This window comes from Aotus nancymaae, unplaced genomic scaffold (assembly GCF_030222135.1).
Source record: "Aotus nancymaae isolate 86718 unplaced genomic scaffold, 86718_ANA_hifiasm-v0.15.2.pri h1tg000040l, whole genome shotgun sequence".
In the NCBI taxonomy this organism is placed as follows: Eukaryota; Metazoa; Chordata; class Mammalia; order Primates; family Aotidae; genus Aotus; species Aotus nancymaae.
Window position 1 is genome coordinate 1,819,753 of NW_026988454.1, and position 21,349 is coordinate 1,841,101.

Here is a 21,349-nt window from a genome sequence, read left to right on the forward strand (position 1 = left end):
CTGTTTAACAACACAAGCTGTTACACACATCATGGGCCACAGATGCAGTCAGAGCTGAGTGGTGTCCATGACAGAGCATCCTTTAAAACTATAATGGGGTGAGAACTGGCACTATGGTGATTTTTTATAATGGTGACGGGTGGAGGAAGGGTGACTAGGGGACAGAGTACGAGCAGTGAGTCAATGCTACACAAGCGTTTGGTTCTCTAAAGTAAAGAGATAGCGAGGTGTGGTGGCTCACGCTTGTAATATCAGCACTTTGGGAGGCCGAGGCAGGAAGAGCACTTGAAGCCAGGAGTTCAACACCAGCCTGGGCAACACAACAAGACCCCATATTTACAAATAACTTAAAAATAGCTGAGTGTTGTGGCGCACACCTCTGTAGTCCTAGTCACTCTGGAGGCTGAGGCAGGAGGATCGCTTGAGCCCAGGGGTTTGATGTTGCAGTGAGCTGTAAGCATATAAGCTTGCACCGCTGCACTCCAACCTAGGCAACAGAGACCCTGTCTCTAAAAAAAATAATTAAAGAAAGAGAGTGTTATACAAAGCTCTGCTTAGAGACTTTGATATGATAGAAGTTAAAAGCAAATGACGCTCATATTCTAGTAGTAAAGTGACTGCACCTTCTCCAGAGAGTGACTATTGGACAATTAGGTTGAACTAATGTGCAAGAATAGTACCAATCATGGTTAGGAAGTTGTTTCCAATTGCTTTTCTTCTGTTCTGAGTGTTGTTTGCAACATACGTGTTGCTGATTTCCCGTGAGTGGGGTGCCCTCCTCCCACTGGTCCTGTCCCACAGCAGGGCGGGACTTAGGCACCTCCAGAGGGATTCGCCACCAGGGGCCAACAGTGACTTCCTGCTTCCAAGGCAGGCTTAAATCACGACACCCTGTCCTCAGAAACCATACGTCTTCATGGGGGTGAAGCAACTTTATCTGTTATCCTAAGACATCGGATGGACATGCTGGGCAGGGGAGGGGAGCTTGCATACGGGAACAACAGGGCAGGTCTGGTCCTCGCACTATCCCCAGCATGTCTTGGTGAAAGCCGTGCACCTCACCTCCTTCTGTAGCTGGTTTGTAACTCCCGGAACAAGGCAGGAGGCATGCAGTGGCTGGCGGCTGCTTATGGCTGGTGGCCACTGTGGAGGGTGGGACGCGTTCCGTTATTTGGTGGCACTTGCATCAGCTCCCTACACGTGCGCCTCCACCCAGCCTTACAATGTCTTAAAATTCACGTCTGAAGCCTTGTACTCCTTTTTTTTTCTTTTTTGAGACAGAGTCTCGCTCTGTCACCCAGACTAGAGGGCAGTGGTACTATCTCAGCTCCCTGCAGCCTCCACCTTCCGAGTTCAAGTGATTCTCGTCGTCAGCCTCCCAAGTGACTGGGATTACAGGCACACACCACTATGTCCAGATAATATTTGTATTTTTAGTAGAGTCCATGTTTTGCCACGTTGGCCAGGTTGGCTGGTCTCGAACTCCTGACCTTGAGCCCCCCACCTGCCGTGGCCTCCCAAAGTGCTGGGATTACAGGCGTGAGCCACCTTGCCTGGCCTGTACTCCTCTTTTTAAATGTAAATTTTAAGCTAGTTGTAAAAGAAAGGACTTGCCGTGAATTTCCAGGCAATCTCAAGTTATCTCTTGGTCGGGTGTGAGATTGTAGTGGTTGGGTCACCTGGGGCCAGACTTTATCCAGACGCAGGGGTCCACCAGCAGATGCCACCCAAAGCCTAAAAGTAGACCTCTCACTGCCACGTGCTGTGTTTGTTCCAGATCATCGATAAGAGCAAGAGAGACCCCTCGGAAGAGATCGAGATCCTGCTGCGGTACGGCCAGCACCCGAACATCATCACCCTCAAGGATGTGAGTGCCTCGCGCAGCAGCGCCCCACTTCCTTCCCATTCACGCTGAGCATGCTTTCCCACGTCTCATGCCTGTCTGAGCTGGTTTCCACCACCCACACCCCTCAGTTACTGGGAGCTGACTTGCTGGACTGTGTACTCAGATCTTTTCCATGGCCATCGCCCCCTCATGTAGGGTGCCAGTGAAACAGAGGGAGAGATGGCTTGTGTGAATTACAGGCCACAGGTGCAGTCTCTCCTTGTCTTTCCTACACATGGCAAACCTGGAAAGGCAGGAACGGATGAGAGGGTGCGGGTCACATCCCACACTCAGATCACAGCCCTGGCTTAGAGCTTCTCAAAGCTTCTGTGGCTTTCTCTGTTGGGAGATTGGGGTCACTTTCTCTAGGGTGGGGTGGGGAGCAGGAACCAGGCACACTGAACCATTCAGAAAGTCCCACAGCACCCCTAGAGGCCCATGGGGTGCAGCACTTGGGATCCGGGAGCAGAGAGGGGAGACGGTTTTCCTCCCCACACTCCAACTCCAAAATGATTCCAGCATTATGAACCTAGAGCCACAGATATTGGGCCTACCTCATTTTCCCTCATGCAGAGTTATAAGTGTGTGCAAATGGTCTTAACATGCAAGCTTGGAATAGAATTGGCTGGGCGCGGTGGCTCACGCCTGTAATCCCAGCACTTTGGGAGGCTGAGACAGGCGGATCACGAGGTCAAAGTTTGAGACCAGCCTGACCAACGTGGTAAATTACCATCTCTACTAAAATACAAAAATTAGCCAGATGTAGTGGTGCAGCGTGTGCCTGTAATCCCAGCTACTCAGGAGGCTGAGGCAGGAGAATTGCTTGAACCCAGGAGCCAGATGCTACAGTGAGCTGAGATGCTATTGCGCTTCAGCCTGGGAAACAGAGTGAGACTCTGTCTCAAAAAAAAAAAGAAAAAAAGAATAGCCAGAGCAAGCCAGGTGTGATGGCTCACGCCCGGAGGCCTAGGCAGGCAGATCACTTGAGGTCAGGAGTTCAAGACCAGCCTGGCCAACATGGTGAAACCCCATCTCTACTAAAAATACAAAATTAGCCGGCTATGGTGGTGCACACCTGTAATCCCAGCTACTGAGGAGGCTGAGGCAGGAGAATTGCTAGAACTTGGGAGGCGAGGTTGCACTGAACTGAGATTATACCATTGCACTCCAGCCCAGGCAACTGAACAAGACTCAAAAAAAAAAAAAAAAAAAGAATAATCAGAATGTATTATTTTAATTGAGTTCATGAGATAAAAGCCAGTATCAGAAGACTATCTTTTCGTAACTTCGCCCTGGACTCTGCCTAGCCTCCTGTGCTGCCCACACCTGGCCACTCAGTGCTGTCTGTACAGTAGCAGCACAGACATCATGGGAAGCTGGTTAGAAATGCAGAGGGCCAGGCCCCACTGGAACATACATTTTAGCAAGATCCCCAAGACTGGAAGCGTGTTACAGTTTGAAAAGCACTGCCCTGAGGCCCTGCTCGGGCTAGCTGGTGTGCCAACATTAGCGTTTCTTAATGTCTAAATATCTCTGGCAGGCCAGGTGTGGTGGCTCACGCCTGTAATTCCAGCACTTTGGGAGGCCAAGGCAGACAGATCACTTGAGATCAGGAGTTTGAGTCCAGCCTGGCCAACTTAGCAAAACCCCGTCTCTACTGAAAATACAAAAATTAGTCTGGCATGATGGTGTGTGCCTGTAATCCCAGCTACTCAGGAGGCTGAGGCAGGAGAATTGGTTGAACCTGGGGGCCAGATGTTACAGTGAGCTGAGATGGTGCCTTTGCATTTCAGCCTGGGTGACAGAGTAAGACTCCATCTCAAAAAATAATAATAATAATAAATGAAATAAAAAATAAATATCTCCTGGCAGAGTCATGAAGCTATTCATCTCAACTAAGGACACGTCCATCTCATATGCCTTTACTCAGTCCCTGCTTAGCAGTGGATTATTAAAGGCATTTTCTACCTAAAAAGAGGAAATCGCATCTGGTATGACAGGAATGGCCATTTGCTTCTTCCCTGCAGAAGCCTTGGTTTCACTCCTAGAGGCCCTGCGGTCCCAGCCTCTCCCCTCTGACATCCCTCTCCTGTCCCTTCAGAAGAGGTTGCTCTTTCGCAGTAACCAGCCACAGTGACGTGCCCACCCTAAGGCCTGTGTGCACCCCGTCTCCACCCCACAGGTCTATGATGATGGCAAGTTCGTGTACCTGGTGATGGAGCTGATGCGCGGCGGGGAGCTCCTGGACCGCATCCTTCGGCAGAGATACTTCTCGGAACGAGAGGCCAGTGATGTGCTGTGCACCATCACCAAGACCATGGACTACCTCCACTCCCAGGGGGTAGGAGCCGCGCCTGGGGCAGCCGTCGGGGAGGCAGGAGCTTCGGGGCAGGAACTGAAACCACAAGGGTTTATGGGTTCAAGAGCTGAGAATGCAGATTGTACTGGAATTCCTTCCGTGCCGCCATCATCCCCCTTGTGTCTGGAGGCTCGGTCACGGTGCAGGGGAAGAAAAGTTATCTTTTCCCTCTGCCCATCTTAATTCTTTGGTGGAGGCTCTATGAACAAGATTGGCCAAAGACAGGTTAACAGGAGAAAAACCGAAGTCTGATAACATGCGCAGGTCACATACACACGGGAGCACTCAGCTGTGAGTAACTCCGGTTTGTTTTGTTAGAACTCGGAGCTTACATAGCATTTTAACAAAAGCACAATAAAGTTGCCAGGCACAGTGGCTTACGCCTGTAATCACACCACTTTTGGAGGCTGAGGCAGGTGGATCACGTGAGGTCAAGTGTTCGAGACAAGCCTGACTAACGTGGCAAAATCCCATCTCTACTAAAAATACAAAAATTAGCTGGGCCTGGTGGCACATGCCTGTAATTCCAGCTACTCAGGAGGCTGAGGCAGGAGAATTGCTTGAACTCAGGAGGTGGAAGTTGCAAACAGCCAAGATTATGCCACTGCACTCCAGCCTGGGCCACAGAGCAAAATTCTGTCTCAAATAAAAAAAATATTTAAAAGAACGATAATATTTAAAGAAAAAGGACTGAGTTTTTAGGGCAGCAAACCGAGGGATGCTAAGTCTATGGAAGTCTATGCTAAGTGTAATGGAAGATGAGGGCCAGTTAGGGACATTTGTCATGAAGATACTTCTGGTGGCTTCTCCAGACTGTAAGGGTCTAGCGTTCCCCTTCCGTCCTTCCTAACAAAGAGGGCAGGAGGGACACCTTTACCCATTTATATCCTGTTTTTAGGCAAAGACGGGGAGGGCAGAGAGCTTTGCTTACATCTGCACCTTTTCAGTTGTTTTCAGCTCAAAATAACCTTATGCCAGAGCAGCTTGTTTTGGGGCGCCTGACTCTGCTACCCTTTTAGGGTCTAAAATCATTTGTACCAACTTTAGCCAAAGAAATACTTTGGCCTTAATCAAAAGAAATTGAGAACTTTCGTTACTTGCAGTGGGTAAAGTTGAATTCATTAGCCGGTGCACAGAAACGCTGAGGCCGGGCTGGCAGTGATGCCTGGGGTTGATGCGGGCCCCACCGTGACCCAGGCTGTGTTGCAAGCTGTTGGTTCACTGACTCTGAACCCTAGACCACACCCACTGTGCAGGTGAGGGGCCCAGGAGCGTGAGGATCTTGTCCAAGGTCGCACATGAGGAGGTGGAGTGGGGTTGGACCCCGGCTCTCTGGTTCCAGGCCGTGCTCTCCGTCCCAGCCCTGCCCTCCCAGGGAGGTGGCTGCGCCACATCACACGTTTCCCCTGCGCCCACTCTTCCCAGTGTGTCTCCTGGGGCAGGAAATCCAATCTTAGGCAGCTGTGTGCGTGGTCCTGAGCCTTCAGAATGCAGTCATCTCCAAAGAGGGGAACGTGCTTCCAGGACCACACACTGGGTCGCTTCTGGGTGGTCACCCGGTGGTCCTGACCATTAAGCACTTCCCGGTTTTCCCACGACAGTCAGACTCAGAGGAAGCCCTTCGGATGATGTTTTCTGCAGATCTGCTTGTATGTAATGAGGGAGGTAATGGAAGTGAAGCCGCAATCTGTCATTTCCTTGCTGTCAGGACCTCTGTCAACCGGGCCTGACTGCTAGAGGGTGTCCCTCTAATTCCCTTCTACATCCTCCCACTGCATTTTATTAGGATAATTGAGGCGTTCAAGATCCAAGCTGTACAAAGGCATGCCACATGTCCTCACAATGGCCCTCTGTCCCCTCAGAAGACATTGCTTTGTGCTCTAAATAACCACTGTGCTTTGAGGTATACTGGCCCCACCATCATTGCAGCCAGCACAGTCCTCTGTGGGAGGCCTCGAGGCACGATTGCAGAGTGACTGAGTGATCGCGTGGCCCCAGTCCATCTCCCCCATGGGTTGGTGAGCCCGGGAAAGCAGGTGCCTGGTCTGTGCCGCTCACCGGCACTGCTCTAACACCCAGCAGTGCATGGGGTGGGCACACAGGGAATAGTTACAGAATGAATATCATCTTTAAAATGTTTTTCATTCCCGCCACCAGAGCTCACCACATTTCCGTGTATGTAACAGCTCCAGTAAGCTGCGGCCCCATCTTGGAGAGGTGCTTGCTTATTTATTCAAATATTCATTCACTGTAAAAGCAGGTGACTCCAGGGGCTGAGATATGAGTGACCAACATAGGAGAGCGAGAGAAGGTGGGGGGTCCTCTGGAGAAGACAGCAGCTGTTGACTCTGCTGGCCTGCTGCCCGATTGCCAGACCTGCTGGGAAGACAATTCCAAAACACACCCTCCCCTCCGAACGCACCCGCCCTCCCTCTCCAGCTCAGTCCTCGGCCCCCACGTAGGCACCGTGCCTTCTGCCTTGCAGGTTGTCCATCGAGACCTGAAGCCGAGTAACATCCTGTACAGGGATGAGTCGGGGAGCCCAGAATCCATCCGAGTCTGCGACTTTGGCTTTGCCAAGCAGCTGCGCGCGGGGAACGGGTTGCTCATGACGCCCTGCTACACAGCCAACTTCGTGGCCCCGGAGGTGAGCATTCCCGGACTGCAGACCCAGGCCCCTCTGTCAGCAAAGAGAGGCTCTGCCCTGTCCCACCACAGAGCCACTGGACAGTGGGGACGTCAAAGGCAGTTTGAGCCACGTCAGCAGTGGTGCCGGGAAACGGAAATGAGAACCTGCACTCTTGAGCCAGGGGCCAATCCTGCGTAAACACAGTTGTTCTTATCATTCTCGTTTTCCCATTTGGAAAAACTTTTCAACAGTGCTATTTTTATGTAAAATTGTCTCCTGTAGACACTTTGGATGAAATCTGCATATTTGTTCCAAATTAGAGAGAGAGATGCTGCCACAGCCTCCTTACACAGCCAGGACGCAGAGCCGCGGTTCCCCTGGGATGGGAAATGGATCCGTCACAGCTCAGGGAGCAACTGAGTTTACGGGTTTCTTCTGCACCCCAATTCTCACTCCAGATTCTTTCCCCGACAGCAGCAAGTTAGCAGCTGTCAGATTGAGACCCGCAGGGCTCAGGAGTGACTGGCCACTGAAAGCTCCCATGGTGCAGTGACTGTGTCTGCTCCCAGCCCTGCTCGGAGCAGCTAGCAATGGCGCCTGGTGAACTTCTGTGTTTTCAAGTTTCCCAGGAACAAGTTCCATTAGGTTCTGAAGTCAAGGATGGTTATAAAGCTAAGCCTGATTTCTGACCTTTGAGAAAAGCCACTGAAGCTGAGCTGGTGGGAAAGAGAGGAAGGGAAGGGCGGTGGCTGATGTTGCGAATGGGACGGGAGAGGAGGGAACTGACTTCAGAATCTGTGTGGATACGCGGGTTCTTGATGGAACTGGACCAGAGCTGCCTGGTGGGAGCGGGGTCAAGTGAGCAGCCAGGCCTGAGGTGCCTGGCATCTCGTGGTGGGTCTCGGAGCTGTTTGAGAGGTCACCCAGGGCCAGTGTTCGTGGCAAAGATGCTTCTGCGTGCTGACACGCGGATGGACATGCAGCCCGGGGAGAGGCTGTGGTTAGCTTATGCAGGGGTTATCCAGACATTTGAGCCACCTGTGGCCCCTTTAAAAATAACCAGGTTTGGCCGTGCACAGTGGCTCACACCTGTAATCCCAGCACTTTGGGAGGCCAACACAGGTGGATTACCTGAGGTCAGGAGTTCAAGACCAGCCTGGCCAACATGGTGAAACCTCATTTATACTAAAAATACAAAAATTAGCTGGCTGTGGTGATGTGTACTTGTAATCCCAACTACTTGGGAGGCTGAAACACTTGAACGGTGCAGGCTCGCACACGGTGGCAGCGATACAGAAAGGAAGGACTGAGCCGAGCTCTCCCAACTCGATAGTTGATGCTGAATCCAGTCACTGCAGTAATCCACGAGCACTGATGTGGCTTCATTTGTTGTCACTCACCTGTAATTATATCAGAGGATTGCCCTCTACTGAAGTGTGTAATCCAAGGATGCACAGAAGTTTGGCTGCTTTAACAATTCTTCAAAAAACTAAACATTATCATGTAGCCCAGAAGTGGAACTTTGAATATATACCCAAAAGAATTGAAGGCAGGGACTCAAACAGACATGCGTCCACCCATGTGCATAGCAGCACTATTCACAGCAGCCGAAAGGTGGAAGCCACTGAGTGTCCCTCGGTGGATGAATGTGTAAGCAAAACGTGGCGTGTGCACACAGTAAAGCGTTGTCCTTCCTGAAGAAGGAAGGAATTTCAGACCTGTGGAAGAACCTTAGGATGTTATGCAGGGTGAAATTAGCCAGTCACAGAAAGACCAGCATCACATAACTCCACTCATATGAGGTCCCTAGAGGAGTCAGATTCACACAGATAGAAAGCAGAAGGGTGGGTGTTGGGGTCGAGGGGCAGGGAGTTGATGTTTAATGGGCACGAAGTTTCAGTGTGGGAAGATGAAAATGTTCTGTGGATGGATAGTGGTGATCTTGGCACCATGACATAAATGAACTTAATGCCACTTAACTATGTGCTTAAAAAGGGCTTTGATGGTCAATTTTATGTTATACGTATTTCACCGTAACAAAAAAATTCTTTTGCCTTAAAAGTTGGCTGGGCGGTGGCTCATGCCTGAAATCCCAGCACTTTGGGAGGCTGAGGCCGGCAGATCACCTGAGGTCAGGAGTTCGAGACCAGCCTGACTAACACGGTGAAACCCTGTCTCTACTAAAAATACAAAATTAGCCACCCTGTCTCTACTAAAAATACAAAATTATCCAGGCGTAATGGTGGGTGCCTGTAATCCTAGCTACTCAAGAGGCTGAGACAAAAGAATTGCTTGAACCCGAGAGGCGGTGGTTGCAGTGAGCCAAGATCGTGCCACTGCACTCCAGCCTGGGTGACAGAGCCAGACTCCATCTCGAAAAAAAAAAAAATTAAGGCCATCCTTTTCAGAGTCCTGGCTCACCATGTGGCTGGCTGGGAGGAGTCCCACTGCAGTACCTTAGGTTAGCTTTGCATTAAGAAAGAGCAGTCGCACCGAAGACACAGTGCTGTCCTCCTCCTGGTCTCCAGCTTGCTGGCGTAGGGTGCCCCTGGAGAAATGTGCTGTCAACCTGAATGTCCTTAGTGAAGGGCATGCCAGTGTCCTGTCGTTCCCTCCTAGGTCCTGAAGCGTCAAGGCTACGATGCAGCGTGTGACATCTGGAGCTTGGGGATCCTGCTGTACACCATGCTGGCAGGGTAAGCGGTGGCCTCAGACAGCTGTCAGGAGCATGTGTCTACATGGGGTACCAGCCTCGGTGGCTGGTCTGTTAGGGGACCAGGCCCAGGCCTGTCCTAGTGAGCACATGTGGCCAAACCCAACGCCTATGCAAACACTCCCAGGCCTGGAGTGAACACTCACAGACTCCCTTGGCCCCTCAGGACAGCTGAACAACAAGGACAAGAAATGTAGCCAACCATTTTCTTTCAACTCAGCTCATGAACGAAACATCCAAGTCTTTCCCGGCGTGGTGTCTAGTCTCTGCTGAACCATGCCACTGTCTTAAAAGGTAGCAACATCTTTTGCCTTCCGGACATCCTCTTAAACCAAAAAGCATCCATAGAAGCTTCAGGGTCAGAGTCTGTACCTGGGTTTTGTGGTCGTGAGTCATGCACGGACCCGTTCATTGTGGGGAGACACCTGGTGTTAGAGAAGGCGGCCTGGGCCTGCTATCCAGACAGCTAACTTACATCCGAGCCGCACTCGCCACAGCCGTGACTCTGGGCAAAACGCTTCCACCTGTACCAGCCTCCCTTCCCTCTCCCCGAGTGAGAAGTGGACACACTGTGACTGCTTCTAGGCAGGGAGGTCCAGGAGCCTAGAACATCCACTGGTTCCTATTATGTTTGTTAAATGCCCGAATAGAGGCACCATCCAGTCCTGCTGGCTGTAGCAGAATGGCCTGAATGCCCTCATGAGAATGAATGAGCTTGGCCTGCTTTTCGCGCATTTCATGATAATAGGTAGTGTCCACAGCAGGAGAGGAACTCAGGCGCCTGCAGCCGCACCCCGAGGGCTGCAGCAACAAAGGAAGGAATGTCAGTGTCTTCCCAATACCACACTTAGGTTATTCTGTGATGCTTCTAATACTCACTCTGCCTATATGGAGAACTAGGTCACAGACTTTCCCACTAGAGGAAGCGCCGGCAGCATCACGTAGCATTCCTTTTCTAGGAACCTGTGGGTGTGTGTTCAGGTGGGCACAGTGAACACCTCTCACACTCTTGCAGACCGGCCAGAGCCGCACGCAGCATGGTCTGTGTATTTGTGCATACACTCTGCATTTGCAGCGGAGGCTCGAAAAGTTAACTTGTCAAAGAACGCAGAGTTGGTAATAGATGAACCGCCGTGTCTCGAGGTCTTTCGCATGACACCACACCGTCACCGTGGAAACCACGGCACCAGGCAACTCCCTAGGCCGCCCCATCCCGGTTGGCCTGGGCCCAGGAGGGATAGAGCAAGGCCTCACACTTGCCCATCAACCTCTAGCCATGCAGTGGCCAGGGAGGGAAAGCGGGCATCGCGTTAGGAGGTGAGTTCCGCTTTCCCGTGAATGTGGCTTCCGAGCAGAGGAGGGAGAAGCAAAGCCAAGGAGTGATACCAAGTTACAAACTTTATTTTAGGTTGTAAAATGGAAGCTCATTACCGCAAATTGTCTAATTACACAGATTTACCCCTTTTGCCAATGGGCCAGACGACACCGCTGAGGAGATTCTGGCGCGGATCGGCAGCGGGAAGTACGCCCTTTCTGGGGGAAACTGGGACTCCATATCTGACGCAGCCAAAGTGAGTACATGGCCCAGAGTTGCTTTTAAGTACGCAGATTCTGCAATGGCCACATTATTTCTGAGGAAGCCAGGAGATCGCTTTTATATAAGTAGTATAGGGATTTTAGCCCCCACATCTTTTTTTTTTTCTGAGATGGAGTCTCGCTCTGTCTCACCCAGACTAGAGTGCAATGGAGCAATCTCAGCTCACTGCAGCCTCCACCTCCCGGGTTCAAGGAATTCTCCTGCTTCAGCCTCCCAACTGGTGTTTGCCACCACGCCCAGCTAATTTTTTTTTATATTTTGTAGAGACAATGTTTCACCATGTTGGCCAGGCTGGTCTTGAACCCCTGACCTAAAGTAATCTGCCCACCTCAGCCTCCCAAAGTGCTGGGATTATAGGCATGAGCCACCATGCCCAGCCTTATCCTTGGCATCTGTTAAGCCTTTCAGCTAAAAACATTATTTTCAAAAAAGTTTTATAGCATGTTTACATTTTCTACTGTGTTGGTATGTCATGCAGTGTTCTCCAAAGAAACAGAACATGTGTTTGTGTGTGTGTGTGTGTTTGTGTGTGTGTGTCTGTGTGTAGAGACAGAAAGAGAGTGATTTGTAAGAAATTGGCTCACATGACTGTGGGGATGGGGAAGTCTGTGTCTGTGGGGCAGCCGGCAGGCTGGAGCCCCAGTAAGGAGCAGATAGGGCAGCTGCCCGACCAGGCCATCTGACACGAATTCCCTCTTCCTCAGGGGAGCACAGTCTTTTTCCTAAGGAGGCCTTCCACTGATTGGATGAGGCTGACCCACATTGTGGAGGGGAATTGCTTTACTCAAAGTCGACTGACTTAAGTGTTCACCACATCTGTAAAAAAAATCTCACAGCAACATCTGGACTGGGTAACGTAACCCAGCCAAGTTAACACATAAAATTAACCACCATGCCTTTAGTGATGTTGCAGAATGATTGTCCTGCATGTTCGTAAACCAACCAAGTAGAGCTCTGGGCCAGGGGTGTGCTTCTATGCTTATAAAATACTGTGATTTGGCCTTGTCTGCAGTCCACACAGTTCATATCTGGCCTTACTTCTTTTGACCATCAAATACTTTGTCTTTTTTATTTGGCATCATCAAATTCCTCTCTACTCCAATAGTAAATCATCATCCAGCCACTGGTAAGCAGTGCCAATGGCTGTTTCCCATGTTCATGTAAAGCAGCGGGAAGAAAAGGAGTCAGGGGCTCTGATTCCAATTCTGCTGTTGTCATCTCAGCGCAGCCTCATGCCGTGAGAGTGGAGGTGATGATTGTGGAGATGATGGCGTGAGTGATGATGCAGGTGATGGTATAGGTATGGTGGAGGTGACAATTGTGGAGGTGATGCTGGAGGTGATGGTGGAGGTGATGGTGGAGGATTGCAGAAGTGGTGGCAGTGGTGGCAGCAGTGATGGTGAAGGTATGATGGAGATGATTATTGTGGAGGTGATGGTGGAGGTGATGGTGGAGATGACGGTGAGGGTGATGGTGGCGTGACAGAGGAAGGATGGTGAGGCTGATAGTGGAGATGATGGTGGGGGTGATGGTGAGGTGATGGAGGAAGGATGGCGACAGTGATGGTGGAGGTGATGGTGGAGATGACGGTGAGGGTGATGGTGGCGTGACGGAGGAAGGATGGTGAGGCTGAAGTGGAGACGATGTTGAGGGTGATGGTGGCGTGACGGAGGAAGGATGGTGAGGCTAATAGTGGAGATGATGTTGAGGGTGATGGTGAGGTGATGGAGGAAGGATGGCGACGGTGATGGTGGAGGTGATGGTGGAGATGACGGTGAGGGTGATGGTGGCGTGACGGAGGAAGGATGGTGAGGCTGAAGTGGAGATGATGGTGAGGGTGATGGTGGCGTGACGGAGGAAGGATGGTGAGGCTAATAGTGGAGATGATGTTGAGGGTGATGGTGGCATGATGGAGGAAGGATGGCGACGGTGATGGTGGAGGTGATGGTGGAGATGACGGTGAGGGTGATGGTGGCGTGACAGAGGAAGGATGGTGAGGCTGATAGTGGAGATGATGGTGAGGGTGATGGTGAGGTGATGGAGGAAGGATGGCGACGGTGATGGTGGAGGTGATGGTGGAGATGACGGTGAGGGTGATGGTGGCGTGACAGAGGAAGGATGGTGAGGCTGATAGTGGAGATGATGGTGAGGGTGATGGTGAGGTGATGGAGGAAGGATGGCGACGGTGATGGTGGAGGTGATGGTGGAGATGACGGTGAGGGTGATGGTGGCGTGACAGAGGAAGGATGGTGAGGCTGATAGTGGAGATGATGGTGAGGGTGATGGTGAGGTGACGGAGGAAGGATGGCGACGGTGATGGTGGAGGTGATGGTGGAGATGACGGTGAGGGTGATGGTGGCGTGATGGAGGAAGGATGGTGAGGCTGAAGTGGAGACGATGGTGAGGGTGATGGTGGCGTGACGGAGGAAGGATGGTGAGGCTAATAGTGGAGATGATGTTGAGGGTGATGGTGAGGTGATGGAGGAAGGATGGCGACGGTGATGGTGGAGGTGATGGTGAAGACGATGGTAAGGGTGATGGTGGAGGTGGTGAAGATGATGGTGAGGATGATTGTGCAGATGATGATGAGGGTGATGGTGGGATTGACGGAGGAAGGATAGTGAGGGTGATGGAAGAAATGATGGCAGAGGTGATGGCAGCTGGCATTTAGTGACCATATCCCAGATGTCAGAACCTGACAGTCCCAGTGCTTCTGTCTATGCCCTCACTTCATCTCAAATGAGTGTAGGACTTGTCTTAGTTCTGGTTCCCAAAATAGAGCCTCAGACTAGGACGTGGGTGCTGGCGGTTTGTCTGGAAGGCCATCTTGGAAACTGGCGTGGGAGCGGGAGAAGGTGTTGGGAGAGGAGCAAAGTCAAGGACAAGGGCACATTGTCAAGATCGCTGCTGCAGGCAGAGGGCTCTGATGCCTCGCAGGGCCTCGCCAACCCTTCCTGCCCCTCACCACCAGTCTCTGCCACCACCACATCCCACCCCATCTTTTCCCCGAGCCTCTTCCTTTCTCTTACCATCCAACAGAACCTCCCGTCCTCCAAACACCAGCAAAGCTACAGATGAGTATGTCTTTCTCCACCTCCTGCAGGCATACAGTCACATGACTGTGAGATCATGAGAGAGTTAATAAAGCTCTCTTTGCTTTTGTTTTCACACCTGAAAATGACAGTAGTCATACTTCTAGGAGATATTTGTTTCAAGAAATTACCAAGGTTAATGTTATCAAATATTAAAAGGCATTAGATTTTTCTGTAGAAAAGAATATTGTTATTGTGCATAGTATTTTTTACTTGTTTTATGACCAGAAATTCTAATGAGTAATTCAACTTCATCCTTTTCTTTTTCTCTTTTTTCTTTTTTTTTTTTTTTTTTTGAGACAGAGTCTTGCTCTGTCACCCAGGCTGGAGTGCAATGGTGCAATCTCAGCTCACTGCAACCTCCGCCTCCCGGGCTCAAGTGATTCTCCTGCCTCAGCTTCCCAAGTAGCTGGGATTATAGGTGAACACCACTACACCCAGCTAATTTTTATATTTTTGGTAGAGATGAGGTTTCACCATGTTGGCCAGGCTGGTCTTGAACTCCTGACCTCAAGTGATCCGCCTGCCTCAGCCTCCCAAAGTGCTGGGATTACAAGCGTGAGCCACCGCGCCCAACCTCATTCTAATTCATTTTATTACATCTTCAAATGTGGTGGGAACGCTAAGGAAGGAGAGTAGCCTAGTGGACAGAATATGGATTCTCATCCTGGGTCTTCGTAGGGCAGTGATGTCTTCATCTGCAAATTAGGAAAGGTAACATTTGCCCTGTTTACCTCAGGGATGATTACGGTGATTAGAGCAGAAGCATCAGGTGTGTCTGCAAATGTAATTCACACTGTAATCAAGTACTCTGCACATGTATTTCACTGTAATAGAATGTGCACTGTATTGTATGTGTGTGTACACACGTAGAATCTCGTTTTAGAAGTTATTACTGCTATGACTTTACAATAAAGTAGAAAAATACCTTTATTCCACATGAGCCCATTGGGCGTATCTGATGACTCCAGATCGTAGATTTGGCAGTTTGTGATTATTTGTAGTAAATATTTGTGGGTAGTTCTGATAAAAATATAAGTATGTGCATTGTTATAAATTGATTTCTACCAGTAGAATATTTATTATTTCAGCTTCACCCTTTGGAAAGATATCATGTTTATAAGAAACAGTGTTTCACCAGTTCACATGCATCATCTAACATTTCCACATTTAACTTCTTTTTAGACACAAAATATTTAATAAAAGATAAGCCTGGCTGGGTGCAGTGGCTCACGCCTGTAATCCTAGCACTTTGGGAGACCGAGGCAGCAGATCACAAGGTCAGGAGTTCAAGACCAGCCTGACCATCTTGGTGAAACCCTGTCTCTATTAAAAATACAAAAAGAAAAAAAAAAAGCTAGGCACAGTGGCTCGCTCCTATAATCCCAGCTACTCAGGAAGCTGAAGCAGGAGAATTGCTTTGAACCTGGGAGGTGGAGGTTGCAGTGAACCGACATTGCTGCACTCCTGCCTGGGTAACAGAGCAAGACTCCATCTCGACAAAAAGATAAACCTTCAGTGAACTTCTAAGTTTGATGATAAAGCTAAAAACCATTCACATGCTTCTAAACCTGAAAGTGAACACTTGACCCCAAGACGCAGACCCACACTCAGCATAGTGGTTGGGTGTTGCATAGAGAGAGAAGGTGTTCTGCTGGGGAGCTCTCTGGCCCAGCACAAATGATCCCACCATCCACCCCACTCTTGTGCCCTTCCCTGGCAGGACGTCGTGTCCAAGATGCTCCACGTGGACCCTCATCAGCGCCTGACGGCCATGCAAGTGCTCAAACACCCGTGGGTGGTCAACAGAGAGTACCTGTCCCAAAACCAGCTCAGCCGACAGGACGTGCACCTGGTGAAGGTACCAGCCGGCAACAGTGAGGACACAGTGGTGGGAAAGGCAGAAAAGAGCCTAACAGCTTGCAATCACTGAAGAAATCCTAGAGTGCACAGAAGGAGCCGTAGCAGCCCCAAACTGCATGCCCATCCGCTTATCTCCTCACACTTCACCAGACACGCAGAAGCACACAGAGTGGTGGCACATCTAAGTAGGTGCAGCCTCTGCGGACATGGGCGGCTGATATGGTTATTCCACTCAGGTTCAAAGCCTCCGTTCTAGGCCACACATGCAAAGAAGTCCCCACTTTATAAGTGATTTACAGCCGGGCACGGTGGCTCACGCCTGTAATCCCAGCACTTTGGGAGGCCGAGGTGGGTGGATTGCCTGAGCAAGGGAGTTCGAGACCAGCCTGGACAACACGATGAAACCCCATCTCTACTAAAATACAGAAAATTAACCAGGCATGGCAGCATCCATCTGTAGTCCTAGCTACTCAGGAGGCTGAGGCAGGAGAATTGCAAGAACCCGGGAGGCAGAGGTTACAGTGAGCCGAGATCGCACCACTGCACTCCAGCCTGGGCATCAGAGCGAGACTCCATCTCAAAAAAAAAAAATATATATATATATATATATACACACACACACACACACACACACACACATACACACACACATATATACTATATATATATATGTAACTTAGATTCAGGCAGCAGTTACCTCTCAGGCACCCCATCCTCTGGGTGGGACTCCTCCTCTGAGAAACGTAGACTGCCCCCCTCCCCCAGCAGGACGAGGCAGGATCCAGTGAGGAGCGATCCACCCAGATCCATCCTGAGGATTTAGAGTCACTCCAGGATGTGCCTGTTCCTCCAAATGAGTCCAGACTCCTCAGCAGTGGCCACAGTCCGGGCAGACAGGCCCTGGCTTGGTGTGCGTGTGTCCTAGGACCCAACAAGCCCCAAAACACACCTGGCCTCACTGTTAGGGTATGGGGGATCACATAACCTCATCTTGGGGGCTCCACAAGAATCTAAAGTATTTTCCCTAAGGCACAAACACAGTGAAAGGGTGGCGTGGGGTGGTAGCAGGTGCAGGAATGAGGATCAAATGCTGTCTGTCCTGGGGCTCATGTGTGCTGGCCCCCACGGCAGGCTCACAGCACCCCACGCTCCAGGGACCCTGAGGAAGCTCTGGTTTCCCCCACGTTGCCTGGGGGCAGCTGAGGCCCATCGAGGCCCTGGGCTCCGGCTCCAGCCCTGGAGCGAGGCGGTCTCACCCTTGCCCTCTGTTTTGCAGGGAGCGATGGCCGCCACCTACTTTGCTCTAAACAGAACACCTCAGGCCCCGCGGCTGGAGCCCGTGCTGTCATCCAACCTGGCTCAGCGCAGAGGCATGAAGAGACTCACATCCACACGGTTGTAGTGGGTGGGACCCTGGCCCCAGCGTCCCCCGCCAGTGTCCTCGTGGGCTCGCAGACTGTGGCCTCGGAGCCCATCTGGCACCCAGAGTGACCACAAGTCCAGCAGGGAGGCGGCGCCCACCCTCGCCGTGTCCATGTTTTCTTTTTCAGTCCTGGAGAGGGTCCTGACCTAGGGGCTTCTCCAAGCCTCGCTCACCAGCCTCGCCGCCCGCTCACCTTTCTCCTGATCAAAACCAAATGCGCCCCTTCACCTCGTTCGGCCAGGCAATGCCAGGGGCTCCTTTCAGAGCCCGCGGGTCTTCTCATTTCACGGCTTCTGTTTCTGCCAAGAGATCTCTTTTCTAATCATGAAGCCGGTCACTCGGTCAGACTCCCGACGCCGGCATCCCGGGTGCCCGGTGGGAAGGTGGCAGTGCAAGGGCGCAGCCGTGACTGGTTGCAGGCCCCAGAGGGTGGGGGTGACCTGGCATCCTGGGGCTCCCCAAATGCTGGATGATGGGGTTGGCACTGTGGCATCCAGGAAGGATGCCTGGTTCTGACCAAAATAATCCAAAGAGCCGTTTCCTCCTCGCCCTTCAGTCTTTGCCTGAGGTGCTGGGCAACCCGTCCTTTCTTCTGTCCCAAATTCAAATGAGGAGAAAGAGCCCAGGCGGGAGGCAGGCGGGCTGGATCTTTGCCTTGAGAGCTCTGTGTCGCCAGGATGGAAGGGGGTGCCTCCCAGAGGAGCCTGTGTCCACCTCGAGTCCCAGGTTTCCCAGGGTGGGGGGCCAAGCGCACTGGGCTGCCCTCTGTCCGCAGCTCCGGTGTCACACGGCTACCTGGAGGCTTTGCAGGGAGCCGCGGGTTCTCGCACCTGCTCAGCCCTGGTCAGCTTCCTGCGTGCTCACCCAAAGCTGTGGTTTTGCCGTGTTCACTTTGATTTTTCTGGTCTACGGAAAAGCTATGAATTGGAGGAATGCAGCTCTGTGGCTTCCCACCAATCCTCGGTTCAGCTGGAGGCTGGAGGGAGACGGAGGGGCAGCGGCGCAGGTGGGGGGCAGCGGAGATGAGGTGGGCAGGAGCGACGCACTTTGTAGGAGGGAGGCTGAGGGGCAGCGGTGCAGGTGGGGGGCAGCGGAGATGAGGTGGGCAGGAGCGATGCACTTTGTGTTGTGTTGTGTGTCTCTGTTGCACAGATCTGTTTTCACACTGATCCGTGTTCCCCTGAGTGTGCACACACGGTGGGTGCGGGGCATTGAGGGTGTGCCGTGCTCTCCTTCATTGTGTAAAATTGAGTGACAAGGCTCCGGGCAGCAGGCTCAGCGCCCAGTCCAGCCGGCAGAGGGAACACATGGGTCCTTCAGTCTCCTGTAAGGGTGTTGAAGATGCTCCCTGGCGGCCCCCACACCAAGGGACCCAGCAAGCGAACTGGAGGGGAGGTGGCAGCTCCCGCTTCGCCCTGCATCACGGAAGAGCAGCCCCTCTGCAGGAACTGGGGCTTCAGGAGGTGCCCGCTGGCCGCAGCCAGGCTTTCCCTAAGAAGATGTCATTCTGTTGGGCTTTGTCCCCTCCATCTCGATTCTAGCACCCAACTTAAAAAGAAATTGGGCTGTGTTCTGAAAAATAACCCCTTAGCTTGGTCTGACTGTTTTCAGACCTTAAAATATAAACTTGTTTCAGAAGCTTTAATCCATGAGGACTTTTTTTTTCTTAGAGAACAAAAAAACATGAAAGGAGAGGTCGGACTGGACACCTGTTTCCCATGGTGCCCACTGGGCCTCACACATTTTCTCCACAGAAGATGCCTTTTCCCGAGGCTAGAGTGATTTCCACCAGGATGAATTTGCTTTTTAGTTCTTCATTATTTCATTTCTTATTAGAAACTTAGGAAAATATGGATCGTCCTTAGGTCACAGAGTTTGTCCTCCCAGAAATGAACGGAAGTCATCACCTCTTCTGCTGGCTGCTCGGGCAGCTGCCCGGACCCTGTGGTCTGTCTGCTTGAAGTCAGTGGGTTCTGATGCAGGGAGGGGAGGTGGGAGAGGTGAATGGGAAAGCATCCGCGAGCAAGCGGCCACGCTTCTTCCTCTCTGTGTGCCCACGGCCACCAGCTTGTGGTCTTTTTCAGTAATCCGGTTTGTACAGCCTTAGCTTCTGAACTCTAAGAATGCCAAAGGGACTGGTGAGACTCCCCACCCCTGCGAGCTGTCCTTCCGTATACTTGCTGTGCGTCAGCGGAGAACACTGGCTTGGCCCCGCTCCACTGAGTGTGAAATACCTCTACTTTCCCTCCCGTATCTGGAACAAAATGATACTTGAAATCCTTCCACAGAAAGTCAGCCTCGAAGTTATGGTATCACACGTTAAGCTAAGCTTTCAAAAAATTTAGTGAAATAGTACGTGACTGCTTTCAAACAGCGGTCACCTTGTAAATGAAGGTGTTCTTAGAATTCACATTTTGCCAGCTCAGCGCACCTCCACGCCTGATGAAATGCTTCATATGATTTGCACAGATGACACAGACCTCCCCAAAAGTTAATTGGCTCTCCTCGCTCACACAGATCCTCATAACCCCTCTGGATCATGAAATCACAGAACTTATAAACACATGGAACCCTAGATCTCAGGCTTCCTAACCCACCGCGGGCGGCCCTTCCTGGCCACCCTATAGGGTCCTCCTTCCCTGGCAGCCCCCTATGCGGGAGAAATTCCTGATTCTCCCAGTCAGCAGTGGGAGAGCTTTGCTGAATTCCACCCCAAAGTCAAACATGGGCAAGAGGTGAGGATCTCACTTTTACCCTCAAGTCCGATTTGTCTGTGATTTTAAACTAACTGTGTATGTATTGATGTTTGGAAAATTGTTTGAATTTTCAAGTGATAATAGTACTTAATGTTAGCCAGTATTGTTCATTAAATGGTGTTATCCTAAAGCTGCACTTGGGATTTTTCCCGAACGCTTTACTGATTCTCTCAAGCACATGGCAAAGTTTGATTTGCACTCCGTTTCTTTCTGACATGGTTTTGCTGCCTCCTCCTTTCTAAGTGTCGCGCAGATTCGAGAAGGATGCTGCCGGTCCGTGAGCACTACAGAGGGGGTGAAAGGTGGACTCCAGCGCGGCTTCAGGGGCTCAGGACGGAGGCTGCCACGTCCGTGTCGTTCTACTGAGCACGCTTCTCTGCCTCGCTCCTGACTCCACTCTGTTCACAGGCTCAGCAGTTATGTTTACAGATCATTTTTATGTTTCTGCTTTGTAATTCCTGTTTGAGATGGGTGGCCGCTGTACAGATATTTATTACGCTTTCCAGACTTTCTGAATAGATTTTTTTGAATAAACATGGTTTTATGAAGTGTAATCTTTTTTAGCCTAACAGTAACCTTTGGACTTTCTGTGTAGTTACCAATAACAGTCTGGATAGCTCCTCACTCCTCTGGCCCCTTCCACTGGTTTCAGGCCGTGACCACCTCTGCTGCTGCCATGTGACCCCTCGTGGAGAGGTGAAGCAGCATTAGGACCCCTCCAACTCAGAGCCCTGTGTGTGGGTGTGTGTAGGTGGGTGAGCGCATGCATATGTGTGTATGTACAGGTGTGTATGTGCACATGTGTGCGTGTGTAGGTGAGTTCATGTGTGTGTACACATGTACTTATGCATGTGTGCACACGTGCGTGTTTGGGTGGGTTCATGCATATGCTTGTATTCACATGTGTGTGCTTATGTATGTGTATGTAGAAGTATGAGTTTGTGCATGTGTGGACATGCATAAATTGTGTGAGTGCACATGTATGCACATTTCAACATATGGATGTGTGTGTGTGCGTCAGAGCCTGTATGT

General features: G+C 51.0%; 1 protein-coding gene across 6 annotated transcripts in view; it reads left to right on the forward strand.

Moving 5' to 3' along the window:
* Positions 1 to 20,871, forward strand: part of RPS6KA2 (ribosomal protein S6 kinase A2) — a 457,314-nt gene extending 436,443 nt beyond the window's left edge. For all 6 annotated transcript variants that reach the window (XM_064360463.1, XM_064360465.1, XM_064360467.1 and 3 more), the window contains 7 exons: positions 1,778 to 1,867; positions 4,068 to 4,226; positions 6,730 to 6,891; positions 9,493 to 9,569; positions 11,040 to 11,157; positions 15,999 to 16,136; positions 17,415 to 20,871. In XM_064360463.1, coding sequence (XP_064216533.1) covers positions 1,778 to 1,867; positions 4,068 to 4,226; positions 6,730 to 6,891; positions 9,493 to 9,569; positions 11,040 to 11,157; positions 15,999 to 16,136; positions 17,415 to 17,540 — 870 coding nt within the window. In that variant the 3' untranslated portion in view covers positions 17,541 to 20,871. The remainder of the gene's footprint in view (positions 1 to 1,777; positions 1,868 to 4,067; positions 4,227 to 6,729; positions 6,892 to 9,492; positions 9,570 to 11,039; positions 11,158 to 15,998; positions 16,137 to 17,414) is intronic.
* Positions 20,872 to 21,349: the final 478 nt, after the last annotated feature.